The sequence below is a fragment of the Eriocheir sinensis genome, chromosome 6 (assembly GCF_024679095.1).
Source record: "Eriocheir sinensis breed Jianghai 21 chromosome 6, ASM2467909v1, whole genome shotgun sequence".
Taxonomy (NCBI): domain Eukaryota; kingdom Metazoa; phylum Arthropoda; class Malacostraca; order Decapoda; family Varunidae; genus Eriocheir; species Eriocheir sinensis.
In genome coordinates this window covers 16,847,710-16,862,048 of record NC_066514.1, presented here as the reverse complement: position 1 = coordinate 16,862,048, position 14,339 = coordinate 16,847,710, and the positions used below count along the sequence as shown (strand labels likewise).

At 47.5% G+C, this 14,339-nt stretch overlaps 1 protein-coding gene across 1 annotated transcript; it reads right to left on the bottom strand.

Annotated features, from left to right (window-relative positions):
- Positions 1 to 6,116: 6,116 nt before the first annotated feature.
- Positions 6,117 to 9,895, bottom strand: LOC126991118 (uncharacterized). Its single transcript, XM_050849856.1, has 4 exons — positions 9,768 to 9,895; positions 9,142 to 9,381; positions 8,068 to 8,783; positions 6,117 to 7,939 (listed from the first exon to the last, which is right to left on the bottom strand). Exons 1-4 carry the CDS (start codon positions 9,893 to 9,895, stop codon positions 6,117 to 6,119), a joined length of 2,907 nt encoding a protein of 968 aa, XP_050705813.1.
- Positions 9,896 to 14,339: the final 4,444 nt, after the last annotated feature.

The following is a 14,339-nucleotide window of genomic DNA, read 5'->3' as shown; positions in this document are numbered from 1 at the left end:
AACTGCATGCCTCAACACCTCCCGCGGCCCCTGCTGCACTCGGCTTTCTACTCATGCTCATCCCTATACTGTCCAAGCCCCTTATGCAAGAGTTAACCAGCATCTTTACTCTTTCATCCCTCACGCTGGTAAACTCTGGAACAATCTTCCTTCATCTGTATTTCCTCCTGCCTACGACTTGAACTCTTTCAAGAGGAGGGTATCAGGACACCTCTCCTCCCGAAATTAACCTCTGATTTTGGACACTCCTTTAACCTCTGTTAGGGAGCAGTGAGTAGCGGGCCTTTTTTTCTTTTTTTTTCTTTGCGCCCTTAGCTGTAAAAAAAAAAAAAAAAAATATATATATATATATATATATATATATATATATATATATATATATATATATATATATATATATATATATATATATATATATATTATAAAGACTACCTATATGCCTTTGAGCTTCATAACCGAAGTATTTAACATTGCACTCATTTGACATAGAAAACACTTTTAGCACCACAGATAACAATTATAGAATCTCACTGCGCAGAAACTATGTCTCAAGAGGCCCAACTACTTCCTAAATGAAAAGCCCGCATTCACTTTACAAGTAATGTACAAACAAACAGAGGCATAGCATTACCAGTTTTAGAATATGGACCTAAGTGTTCTGTGCCATGTGACTTAGCATGTGCAACATTGTTAAGAACATTTTGAGCCAAGTTGCGGGGGTGCTTCATTTTAGACACGACACCTTCAGGTCTTCTTCCCTTTAATAAAGCTTTATCTCCTCTTGACACACCTGGTCCTCTTCTTGAGATGAAAGATGGTTGGCATGGAATTCTACCACGGCCACATCCACCTGTTAAGCTAATTTGAAGTTTTCGCGGATTGGAGACGCTCCAGCAGATTTTTTAGGGCCAAGATAGTTTCTTCATTGCATAGAGTTTCTACTGCTTCCATCAGAATATCTGGCACAGACTGAACCTTAAACTAACAGAAGATTCATTGCTCTGAGAAATATAAATTTCCATGAGACTTTATCAAGTTACTCACATTCTTGATGGCTACTACTTGAAGAATCTGTTACTTAAATTTTCATCTCTATCTATACTTTCTCTTGATTGATGTTCAGAGAATCATGCTCTGGATCATCCAGAGACTTCTTTCTTTTTTCATTGTCACCCACCATAATGTGTTTAAAACTAGGCTACCCCGCAAGAGGCAGACACCTTGTTTCTTTGAAGTAAGCAGATGCATACTATTGGACAACAATATTGCATGTCACATTCTTACTTGCATAAAGGGCGAGCCGCAGGTCATTATTGCAGTTTGTCATCCCTTCCGTTTTCTTGCTCTAACCCGTTTTCTTAAATGAACGTGGGAGGCTATTGTGCGGCGACGCATGTCGGAGTTTATGTACGTTTTAGTGTTGCTTGAGCTTGAATGTTATCTTGATGGCATGGTTTGGGTGAAATTTGTGAATGTGATCTATAATAAATGGTGTTCACAGTTGGCTTGCTTCTTGCATTCTTTTCCATGCCTCCTTTTTGGCTGAAAATGGAATCTAGCTCGGCCTCTTGTGTAGTAATCACGGCGAATCTATCTCCCTGGGAGCGGCGACATTTGATGCACAGATATTGTTTTGGGAGAGGAGCATTTTAGTAGGCCATCTTTGGTACTTGTTCGGTGTTTTTTTGGATGCTCTGTGCCTCTGTGGCATAAAATTGAAGTTTCCTTTGCCCTTGTGCAGGGCTAGCGGCAAGCGAAAGGTGTCCTTGCAAGAAGGACACGCATGGGACAAGAGAGCCAATCGCAAGGGACAAGGGCGGAGAGAGAGCGGAGCAAGAGCGTCCTGCGGGTCGTGGAACGGCGCATTTATCTCGCTCTGAGAAGACTTTAATTTTATGCTGTCGGCATGTGATGGTACGTTACGGGCCGGTAACGCCACGTAAACGTGCTGCTGTAGTGTGAATTAGCCTTGAGACGGAGGCTCTGAGTGAAGTTTCTTGAGGATTTGATAAACAGGTTGGAGATTATGTGCAATTAGATAGTAATGGACATCTCTAACGACACCTTTGGCATATCTTTCCTAGCCTCTACTCAATAGAGCTCTAGTACTTATGCGACAGAGCCATTTATTGGTTCCGATTCCCAGCAAGAATGGCAGCACTAACTTCCTCAATGTTCTCCGGCACCTACCCCAAGGGAAAACTGCTCATAGCTCTCGGACGCTTTCCAGTGCACTCCTTTTTAGCTTGAAGAGCTACGCTTTTTATTTTTTTACAACAGAAGAGATGGCTCAAGGGCAACAAAAAGAGTGTAGAAAAAAAGGCCACTACTCACCACTTCCATAACAGACAAAAGTAAAGAGGCCAAAAGAGAGGTTAATTTCGGATGGAGAGGTGTCTTGATACACTTCTTAAAGGTCAAGTCATAGGCAGGGGGAAATGCAGACGAAGGAAGGCTGTTCCAGAGTTTATCAGTGTAAAGGATGAAAGAGTGAAGATGCTGGTTAACTCTTGCATAAGGGTTTTGGACAGTATAGGGATGAGCTAGACTAGAAAGTCGAGTGCCGCGGGCCGCAGGAGGGGGGAAGGTATGCAATTAGCAAGTTCAGAAGAGCAGTCAGCATGAAAATATCAATATAAGATAGAAAGAGAGGCAACATGGTTGCGGAATTTAAGAGGTAAAAGACTGTCAGTATGATGAGGGAAGTTAATGAAACGAAGAGCCTTTAACTCTACATTGTCCAAGAGAGCTGTGTGAGTGGAGCCCCCCCACACATGAGATGCATACTCGAAGGTATGCCTCAGTTCTACAGGGTCTAGAATGGTGTTGAACACATTGAACAATTTGAGATTGTCAATGCATACTGCACGAGTACATGCCAGGGGTTTCAGCCTCTCGAGATGGAACAGAGTATTGTTGCATCTCGAGACTCTTCTTGGTTTAACATGAAGCTTTAGTATTCCAGTAACAAGCCTGGGATATGTTGCATACAACGCAGCACTCCGGAAAGCTTCGCACTTATGAAGGATCTTCCAATGAATACTTACAAGGATGTGGTCAATCTCCTTAGCTACCCTTTCGGCATTGCTATACCAAGTTCAGTGGTGCAGCTCTGGTCTCTGATACCCCCCCCCCCAAAAAAAAAAAACGGCAGTTCATTCATTCATTCATTCATTCAGTCAGTCAGTCAGTCAGTTCAATTAGTGCAATTCAGTCTCTGGAGATAAACCAGAGTATCACTTCATCTTGAGATCATTCTTGAGCTGGTATACATTGATGAATCACACACACACCATAATTCATATCTTAGGCTCATTTCACAGTTTTTTTCACGCTCGTTAAAACTGCTGTGGCTCGGTAGGGTGTCAAAAATCATATCTTCAAGCGCTTTTTCCCTGATGCGGTGCACAGACACCGTTCAGTTCGCCTGCGTTTGCTCGAGATGGAGGATCACAAGCAGAGTGTCATATACGTACCTCATGAACAAGGTATTAAAGAAGACATCTCTAGATTACTTCAAGGAACATTTTATACATTGTACTACGATCTGACAGCTGATGAAGAAAAGTTTTTTAATTACATTTGCATGTCCTTCCCTACATTTGAAGAACTTACTAATAGAAGAAGGGACATGCAAATATATTTACCGTCGTCTGCTTTCTTTTGCTGAGTACATTCCAGGAACTGAATCACACTGTCCTCTGGAGAGACCCTCTTTCGTTTCTCACTAGCTCGCTTTGCAGAATACAGTATATATATATATATATATATATATATATATATATATATATATATATATATATATATATATATATATATATATATATATATATATATATATATATATATATATATATATATATATATATATATATATATATATATATATATATATATATATATATATATATATATATATATATATATATATATATATATATATATATATATATATATATATATATATATATATATATATATATATATATATATATATATATATATATATATATATATCGGTTACGGACGAGTGCCAAGTATCTATTCATTTCACGCTTCAGGTATCTTGCCTCAGGCTGCATCTTGACAGGGCTTCATCACAACTACATAATTAGCTTGGTAACTGCCAGCAAGGATTTACGCAGAGTATGCACTTAAAATTTGGAGCACAATGAGAGAAGACTGTATTTCAGAACCAAACGAGGATGAACGGGGTGCCATTGCTGCAGAGTTTGAAATTCCAATTTTCCAAACTGCGTTGGTGCGGTGGATGGCAAACATAATAGAATCGTAAAACCAATTAACAATGGATCTATGTGGGGTGTCTAGCTGTCGGGACAGGACAGCCGCGGAGTTATAGGGTCGTTACAGAAACACGTGTAGACTGTGGTTTCTATATTAAGCATACAAAGCTGCGGCGGGCCCCACGCGTGTGACTGCCTACGGGACGCCGGCTAGACTGAGGACAACAGAGTTGCCAGACGTACAAGAATGGAGGTATAATATGAAATATGGTGCAGTACATTACATTACATATCCACACCTCTCTCCCCCTCACGCTCGTAGCACTGTCTCGAGCGGACATACTTTTCTCGCCCGAACACGGGACCACGGATATGGGGAAGAGGGTCGTCGCTGCGGGGTGGCACTGGTCTCACGAACCGGCGGTTGCGTCTCCAGACACGTCCGCTAGGGAGACGTACCTCGTAGTCCCTGTGCCTGCTGCGGCCCATGATCACGCCAACCTTGTCCCAGCGGAGAGACGTCGGGTCCTGGATACGGACTGTGACCCCGATGCTCAGCTTGGGGAGGGGTCGGGCGTGCTGGTCATAGCGAGCCTGCACCTGGGCAGCTCGGGCGGCAGCGCGACGGTCGCAGTCCTCCGTCTTGACCTGCCAGTCCACGGAGAAGGATTCCGGGTGGGCAGGGACGCAGGAGCGAAGAGGGCGGCCATACAGATGTTGCGCAGGGGATCGTCCTGTGAAGTTGGGAGTGTTGCGTAGCTTCAGGAGGCCTCTGGCGAACTTCTGTGTCAATGTTGCCGGAGGGGGCTGTCTTCAAGATGAGGTGCTTCACCGACTTGACAGCCGCCTCAGCGTGGCCGTTAGACTGGGGGTAGTGCGGCGAGGTCACTACGTGGTGGACACCCCAGCGCTCCATGAAGTTCTGGAAGTCGGCGCTGGCGAACTGGGGCCATCAGTGCATAGACGGAGAGGAACACCTACTTCCCGGAAGTAGCGGCAGAACATCTGGATGGTGCGCGAGGCGGTTGTGTCCAGACCACATGGGACAGCCACAGGCCACCCCGAGAGTCTGTCCGCGATGACAAGGAAGGATTTCCCAGCGACTGTAAAGAAGTCTGCGAAGACAGACTCAAAGGGCCTGGAGGGGTTGTCGTCACATATCGAGGGTTCCTGTTGTTGGCTCGGCTGTAGCACTTGACATGGCTCGCAGGCACGAACAGTACTGGCGATGTCAGAGTTAATGCCAGGCCAGAAAGCAGTCTTCCCCGACCGGCGGCGAGTGGCTTCCACACCCCGATGGCTGTCGTGGAGACGTGCGAGGGTGCGACGGCGGAGAGCAGCAGGAACCACAATCCTCTGGCCATACAGGACCAGCTCCCCGTCCGCGTAGAGATGATCGCGGAGTTTCCAGTAGGGGAATAGTGAGCTGTGAAACTTGTACCGGTTGGACGGAAATCCGGACGTCACGCAGGCAGTGAGACGGGCGTACGACGGGTCTGCGCTCGCTGCGGCTCGAAATTCCTGTAGAGTCCTATCGGCGTCGTGATGTGGTGCGTCTCGGTCGGGGCGTTCGGCGTTGGCAGCTACGACGCGCCGTAGGTGTGACCTGGCGTCGGTGCACGCCATCTCGTCGTCGGGTGTGGGGCGGCTGACTGGGGCTCTGGACAGAGCGTCCGGGATGCATTGCAGCTTCCCAGCCCGCCACACGACCGTTAAGAGGTAGGGCGAGATTTTCTCCTTGAGACGTTGGAAGCGGGGGTTCACGACCGTGTCCAAAGTGTTTGCGTTCTGGATTGTGACCAGTGGCCGGTGGTCCGTCATCAGCGTGAAGTGTTGTAAGTAGATAAGGTGAAGCCTACACTTAGACATGGCTCAGACGACGGTGAGTAGCTCTAGTTCAATGGTGGCGTAGCGTGTCTCGGCATCGGCGAGGAAGCGTGAGCCACACTGGAATAGACGTGTTCGTCCCTGGCCGTGGTCTTGGAGGAGGGCGTACCCGATCCCGTGAAGGCGGGAGGCATCCGTCTGGAGGATGACTGGTAGCGCCGGGTTGAAGTGGGCCAGGACCGGCGGCTGGAGAACCGCTGTCTTGACGCGGTTGAAGGCTTCATCATGGTCAGCGGTCCAAGTAAACGTCCGTTTCGTGCTCATAAGGGGACGAAGAGGCTGGGCTGCGGTTGCTATGTTCGGGGTGAACTCTGACAACAGGTTGGCCAGGCCCATGAAAGAACGGAAGTCAGTTAGGTTCGCGGGTGTAGGGTAGTTCCGGATGTCACTGACTCGGTCTTCGCCTGCAGAGATGCCCGTAGCGGAGAGATCGTAGCCACAAAATCGGACCCTAGGCTCGGCGACTGCGAACTTGTCCTTGTTGAGGGTGATTCCGTGCTCGCGGCATCTGATCAGCCTCTGACGAATCCTTTGCACGTGTTTGGGGAGGTCGTCATCGAAGAGAAGGATGTCGTTGACAACCTTGACGCAATTCTCCATCCCCTGGAGTGCCATGTCACCGCGGAGGCAGTAGGCGTCGCCGGTAGCCGCGAAGCTCATGGGTCCTCTGCAGTGCCTAAATCGGCCAAACGGGGTAATGAACGTCGTGAGGTGCCGATCCTTCTCGTCAAGCTCCATCTGCCAGTATCCGCACAGGGCGTCCGCTGTTGTGAAGTAACGAGCTGACGGGTTGACCCTGCGGACGGCGGCGAAAGGCGTAGGTGCTGGGTGAGCCGAGCGGGAAACTTGACTGTTAAGCTTCGTGAGGTCCACCGTGATGCGAACTCCCTTGTCCTTGGCAACGACGACCAATGGGTGGCACCAGGCAGACGGCTCGTCGCCGCCAGGCTCAATTATCCCCTGACGCGCCATGGATTCCAGTTCGTCCTTGACTTGCTGCTGGAATGCAAAGGGGATCTGTCGTTGTGTGTAAATGGCTAACGGTACAGCGCCCTCCTTCAGGTGGATCTTCATGGGCTGGGCGACCATGGGCTTCAGATTCTCCTTGGAGAGCAGCACGTCCTGCAACTCACGATGAAAGTAATCCTTCGCAGCCGATGGGGACGTGGTGGCAGGGAGGGGCAGTTCGCTACACCGGTTAACATGCTTGACCTTGAGAATTGGCTTCGGGAACTCCGGTGAGATGATGGCCAGTTCCATGCGGTGGCCATAAGAGAGGAGTGGGGTCTGGACGCTTTCGTGTACTTGAATCTGGGCGACACAAGACCTCTGCCCGAGACGTAAAGTAGCTTGGAAGCATCCCAGGGCAGGTGCCATCTCTGAACCGTCCGCCATCGACGTGAGCACGGAAGGGAGAGGTTGTAGGTCGCTCCTGGGGATCTGTAGCATGCTTAGGTGTTGCTGGCCGATAACGGTGACGTCCGCACCGGTGTCTGGCAGCATCTGGAGGTGTGAGGTAGATCCTCCGTGCGTCAGGTAAATACACACGGGCTTGGGAGTTATGGCGTTAGACGCTGGACCGCGAGTCACACGGCGGCAGGAGCTCGACTTCTGTGCGGGAGGGTGTGATCTGTCCTGGCCGTGATCCGTCTTCTTCGCTCGGCAGCACTTGTCGTTATGTCCAGTCTTCTTGCATACTCGGTACTGGACTTCCCTGGCAGGGCACATAGCAGTCTTTGCCCAATGGCCCTTGCGGCCGCAGTTGTTGAAAGTGCCGTCGGACCAGGCGCGTGCCGGCGGGAGCAACACTGGCAGGGTTGGGTCGATTCAACAGCCGGGGAATTTCCTCGCTGTTCTGAAGGCGCTTGCTGAAGTGAGGAGGCGGCCTTGTTGCGTCGTTTCCCCTTCTTGTAGGCGGAGATGGCGCACAGCTGACTTGGCGACGACTGGATGGCGGATGCTGTGTTCCGGGCAGCTTCATAGGAGCGGCAGCAGGTAACCACGTCCCGGAGAGGTGCCCCTGTGTCCATAGAGATGAGGCGTTGCACTAGCTCCTTCTCTCTGATGCCCATGAGCAAAACCATCTTCAGTTGGGTCTCAGCGCAAGTCACTGGATCGCCTGAGCAAAGGTCGACATCTTCAGCTAGTTTCTTCAGACGGACATAGAAGTCAGAAAAAGACTCGCCGGCCGCCTGCTTGCAACACAGGAGTTCACGGCGGCGTAGAGCCTCGTTTCGTTGACTCTTGAAGTGGGACTGCAACACGTCGAGGACCTTTTCCACCGCTAACTGAGTGTTAGGTGCGATCCCGAGAGTGTGTTCTAGAGTCCTTTGGACCTCCAGGGAAACGGACATCTGTAGCTGGATCAATTGCTTTTCCCTGGGGAGTCGCTGCAGGTCGATCATGACTGAAAAATCTTTCCACCGGCGACGCCATTGCCTGAACGTCTGGTAGGAGGCGTCGGCTTGCAGGATGGGCAGACTCTGAGCCACAGGTTTGGTCGTGAGGGGCCCGGCGGTAGGCGTAGGAGTCGTAGTCATGATGTCATGTGGTGTAGCGGCAGTAGCGGCAACCGTGGCGGCAGCTGGTGTAGTGACTGCAGAGCTGCGGCAGTGGGTAGAGTTGCGACTGCAGCGGCCGCTGTGACGGCAGCTGCGGTGACAGGTGTCGTAGTGACTATAACAACAGCTGTCACAACATATGGGAAGGCGTCTATGCACTGATGGCGGGCCCCAGTTCGCCAGCGCCGACTTCCAAAACTTCATGGAGCGCTGGGGTGTCCACCATGTAGTGACCTCGCCGCACTACCCCCAGTCTAACGGCCACGCTGAGGCGGCTGTCACATCGGGCAGGGTACTGACTGTAGTAGCAGCTGTCATGGCAGGTGGGGTCGGCGCGAGACCGGTGACTGCAGGGTGATAGGTTGGGGCTTGACTCCTCCGCTCGTCGCCTTTCCTCTTCTTGTCGTCGTTGCAAGTCATCCTCTCTCCGTCTGTCTTCGTCCTCTTGCCTTCTACGCAGGTCAGCAGACAGACGAGACTCCTCCAAGTACTTGATAAGTTGTAGAACATCGTCATCCCGCACACGAGGAGGCGGGTGGGGTTGAGGCAGGCCATGTGGGGTGGTGTATGTCGGTGGCCCGACGGGGAAGCCGGCCTGCGCCCCGCGGGGACTGTCAAGGTCGTGTGATGACTCATTGGCTCCCTGCTGTTGTTCGCTGTCTTCGCCCACAGACAAAGGACATGGTGATCTGTGAGGATCCGTGAACCAGCAGAAAGTGTCCCCACAAATACAAGGAAAACCCGTGGGAGGCGGGGTTTTATAGAAAGTGACAGCGCGTGAGTGTGGATGTGTGTGTGTGTGTGTGTGTGTGTGTATGTGTGTGTCTGTGACAGTATCTGGCAGCTCAGTCGTCACGGCCCGCGGGCCGCGTCCGCGTCGGTGGCCGCTGCCCGGCCGCACTGAGCAACTGACGAGTTGCCCCGCTGCGCGGTGAGCGAGGAGGGTGTTATGCGCTGGGCTGTCTCCAGCTCAGGATGAAGCGTCCCCTGGTGGCGGCGTGAAGAGACACGAGTACGCAAAACACTGCACACACAACACTAGGCACTGCACACACTGTCACAAGTCATTGCACACTGTAGGTCCCGGGGAAGGGCGTGAAGAGGCAGCGGAGTCTTGGCCGTGGTGGCGTTGGGTGACGGCAGGGAGGCGTCGGTCCGTGGGTGGTGGGGCCTGTGTCGTTCCTTGGCTACTCGCTGCGCCATGTGGGGGGTGTAGCTGTCGGGACTGGACAGCCACGGAGTTGTAGGGTCGTTACAGAAACACGTGTAGACTGTGGTTTCTATATTGAGCCAGGAACAAGCGAACAAAGCTGCGGCGGGCCCCACGCGTGTAACTGCCTACGGGACGCCGGCCAGACTGAGGACAACAGGGTTGGCAGCAGTGTTTCCACAATGTCAGAATAAAAATTCCCCAGACTAGGGTTGAAAATTCCCAAATTTAGACCAAAATTCCCCCCAAAATTTTCATTACCTATAATAATAATAATAATAACTAGAAACTAGAGAAAATGAATCAACTACCACATCATTTAACGATCCAAATGGAACCGACATCATTACCGTAACAAAAATCAGAGACTAACGTCATGTATTGCCACCTTCAGTCCCTACACTGAAATCATTACAACAAAATGTAGACAGTTGATGCAATATATACCTACAGAGAAACTTCAGCACAAAGCAGCCCACACCCCTAATCACTCTGAAAAGCTATGATTATTCCTTACATTAAAATGTAAATATTGCTTACAGCTGCGGTCCCCTTACAGCCAAAGCCATACACCACAATATGCATGCAAAGGCCAGTCACCTCATGCATAAAAATAAACTGCCCAACATATTGAAAAAAAAAAAGATTACAGGCAGTTGTTAGCAACATACAAATTATTGAGATACAAAGTAATATGTACATGGTAAGTCTTTGTATTAATTACTCCATCAAAGACAGAGGCCATCAGCTACCTACACACTGAAGTGTGCACTATTTCACTTGCCTACACACACACACACACACACACACACACACACACACACACACACTGCCCTAGGTACAAAACTAAAAACATTCGAAGTTCGAACACATTAGATTATCAGGACTATAGTTTAGCACAACCACCATCCCGCAACATCATCATGGACCAACTACAATACCTCATATGCAGTGGAAGGTGGCACCGACGTTGTGGCCTGGTCTTAGAGGGAGACGTGAAGCTACATCCTCCAGACTCCTGAGAGTAGCAGGCTGAGACAGACGCACATTCAAATCTGTCAGCTGACCGCTTTAAACACTGTCGTGACTCGCACCACGGGCGGTACATACATACATCAAATGAAACACTTCAATCAAAGAAAACGGTTGACAAAATAATAAGGTAGACTTTTTTTCCGCTGTCAGATTTTATTCTCATATAATTTTGGTTATATTTTTGCCAGAACATAATATATACCACTTAAACAACATTCACTTGAAAATTCCTTAAAGATTCCCGATAAGTACATGAAATTCCCCAGAAATCCCCGGATTTTGTCAAATCCCTAGATTTGTCCCAAAATGAGTTTAAAAGTCCCTATTTCGTAACAAATCCCCAAAAGTGGGAACGCTGGTTGGCAGACGTACAAGAATGGAGGTATAATACGAAACATGGTGCAGTACATTACATTACATATCCACATGTACTTCAATTACAAGCATTGGTTTTCCATTGTCCTTTTGGCTGTATATGATACAGATTAAAAGTTAACATTTGTTGACATTGGTTCATTTGGAAAGAATTCAGACTCAACCATTTTTTATGATTTCTTTTATGGAAAACAATCATGAGAAAAGCAAAAATATAGCAACAACTCAGCGTTTGCCCGGCACGAGTGATGCAATGCCGCATGTTCCTGTACGTGATGAGGCATTTGGACTTGCACCTAATCGGCTTTGTCGCTACGGTAGACGGAATTTGACTATTTAGAGAAGTATTTTCAACTATAGACTAACAAAAGCACCGTGCATTTGGTATACTGTCAAACGAGCGAAATATATATATTCCATCCACCTCTGAATGTTAACACTGACTTTACCATTGAGGTTGTCAAAGTCTGTTGTTTCTTACACAACTACGTTCGCAAAAGGAATGCTTACAACTATGATGACACTTTGGCGACACCGGGACTTCATGGTAAGAATAGGATTGCAGGGTGGGAGATATGCTAATAGAATCAGGGATACTTATTGTAATTACTTCAACATTGGTGTCGGGAAAATGGCCTGCCAATAGAAGATAGTGAAATGAAGAGTGGGTTGTGTAGACTGCAGACATTTGAAAATTGAATTCATAGGACAACGAGGAAGAAAATTCCAAACAAGTTAAAAAAAAATGTTAAGATGTTAAATAAGAAAGTCTACCCATGTTTTGATCTTTTTTCCTCCATAACATACAATGAGGGACTGGCAAACGTATACCCATGCTTGTATTTTCTAGGTTTTGTTTTCATTACATTCTGACGAAGTATCCCATAAAGCAGGTCTCTTTTTTTTTTCCCACTTCCACAATCAAGTAGTTTCATGTCAAGATTGCGTGCCATGATATTATGTAAAACGTGATTACGAATATGATCACAGTGTACATCTGATACCACCAATTATTTATCTATCTATTCATTTATCTATACTTATCATCTGTCTATCCGACTGAGAGTAGACCGACATTTGCAGACGAAATATGTATGGCAGTATTAAATGTCAAACCCAAAGGGCTTCGGGTATGAAGCTCATCGGGTGTTGGTATTTCAAGTGGCATGCTTAGGTTGGGTTCAGCCAGCATTACTAGAACGATCGAGAGATATTCATAGGTTGGACCCCCCCCCTCCCCACCCCGCCCGAAAGTCGCTATCCTATGAACAAAAAACGTTAAAATTTTCGCCCATTTCTTCCCAGAGACACACATCAGCAGTGATTTGTTCATGAAATTACCCTTTGACTGCGGATTTCCTACAAGAAGACATCACCAAGCAACAGGAATGGAACAAAAAGTGGCTGTTACAATTCAATGAAGAAAAATGTAAAGTCCTGCACCTTGGAAGGGTAAATCCAGCACACCAGTACCACATGGGAAACACTCCACTATCCACCACAGAGGCAGAGAAAGATCTGGGACTATATGTAACCAGGCTACCAGTGAAATACAAATCCGTACCAATCGTAGCAGACAGGTTAAACTATCAAGAAAGCCCATTTTAAATTCTCATGATCGAAGAGAAGCTATGGTAAACACTGAAAGGTACCCTCGTGAAAATCCGGCATCACGTGACAGCGTGGCGAGACCAGCGGTGTCCTGCTGAAAAACGCATCCCCCGGCGTTTTGAGCAGTGTTGCCAATTGTAGGGACATGTCCCTAAACGTAGGGACTTTTTACCGATTTTCGAAGGCATAGGGACGTAGGGACGCCCAAGCAAAATTCTGTTAAAGTAGGGACTTTGGGCATTCGCTGATATATATTATATTTTTCTGTAAAAAAAAAAAAAACAATTTCTGAAAGTTCATGTACCAAATGCAATTACATAGAAGGTCCGTCATTTACATTTTCGTTTTTTTTTAAGAATACATAATAAAATGGGGCTGTCTCAGATCAGCTGCATGTGATTTGTACTACCCGTATAATACTCAGCAGGCCGTGGAATGGCTTGGCCGTGGAGGAGGGGCCATGAGCATTACTTAGGCCAGGTCAGCAGTTGAGGTGTTTGCTATGAACACAATGGAAAAGGCATGCCGAAACACACCTAAAAAAACATAAGAAAGGAGAGAGGCGATATCTCGAAAGACGAGAAATCCCCACCGAGAGAACTGAAGAATTTTGTCTCTATCTTTCCATTTCCGGAATTTTTCAAATGTGACTTCAGAACCTTCGCTCTCTAGCAAAGCTGATCTTAAATTTGCCACACTCCACTGCCAAAACTGAGAGGATCTCTAATGGCAGATGCTAAAACAAAAATGATAAATAGGATGGACAATGAATTATTAGATTATTTATTATTACATCCAATTTACTATGAAATGTAAAGATGAAAAAACTGTATTGGTTTTGTAAAGGAGATTGGAGAGAGGCATCTGGTACTTCAAAACCAACAAATGTATTACCACTTGTATGCCGACGACTCTACTTTGCATTATTCAACTCCTTCCAGCAGAAGACCTCTCAACATGAATTGCAAGACTCCAGACTGGAGGCTGCAGAGCGTTTAACCTCAGATCTTGCTATAATTTCCGATTGGGGTAAAAGGAACCTGGTGTCCTTCAATACCTCAGAAACTCAATTTCTTCACCTATCAACTCGACACAATCTTCCAAACACCTATCCCCTATTCTTCGACAACACTCAGCTATGACCTTCTTCTATAGTAAACAGCCTCGGTCTATCCTTAACTCAAAATCAGAACTGGAAACTTAACATCTCTTCTCTCACTAAAGCAGCTTCCTCGAGGTTGTCGTTTTGTATCGTTTCCGCCAGTTCTTTACCCCCTCGCAATTGCTATCCATAAACAGGGTCTTTATCCGTCCTCTTATGGAGTATGCATCTCACGTGTGGGGGGACTCCACACACACACAGCTCTTTTAGACAGAGTCTAAAGCTCTTCGTCTCATCAACTCTTCTCTTATTGA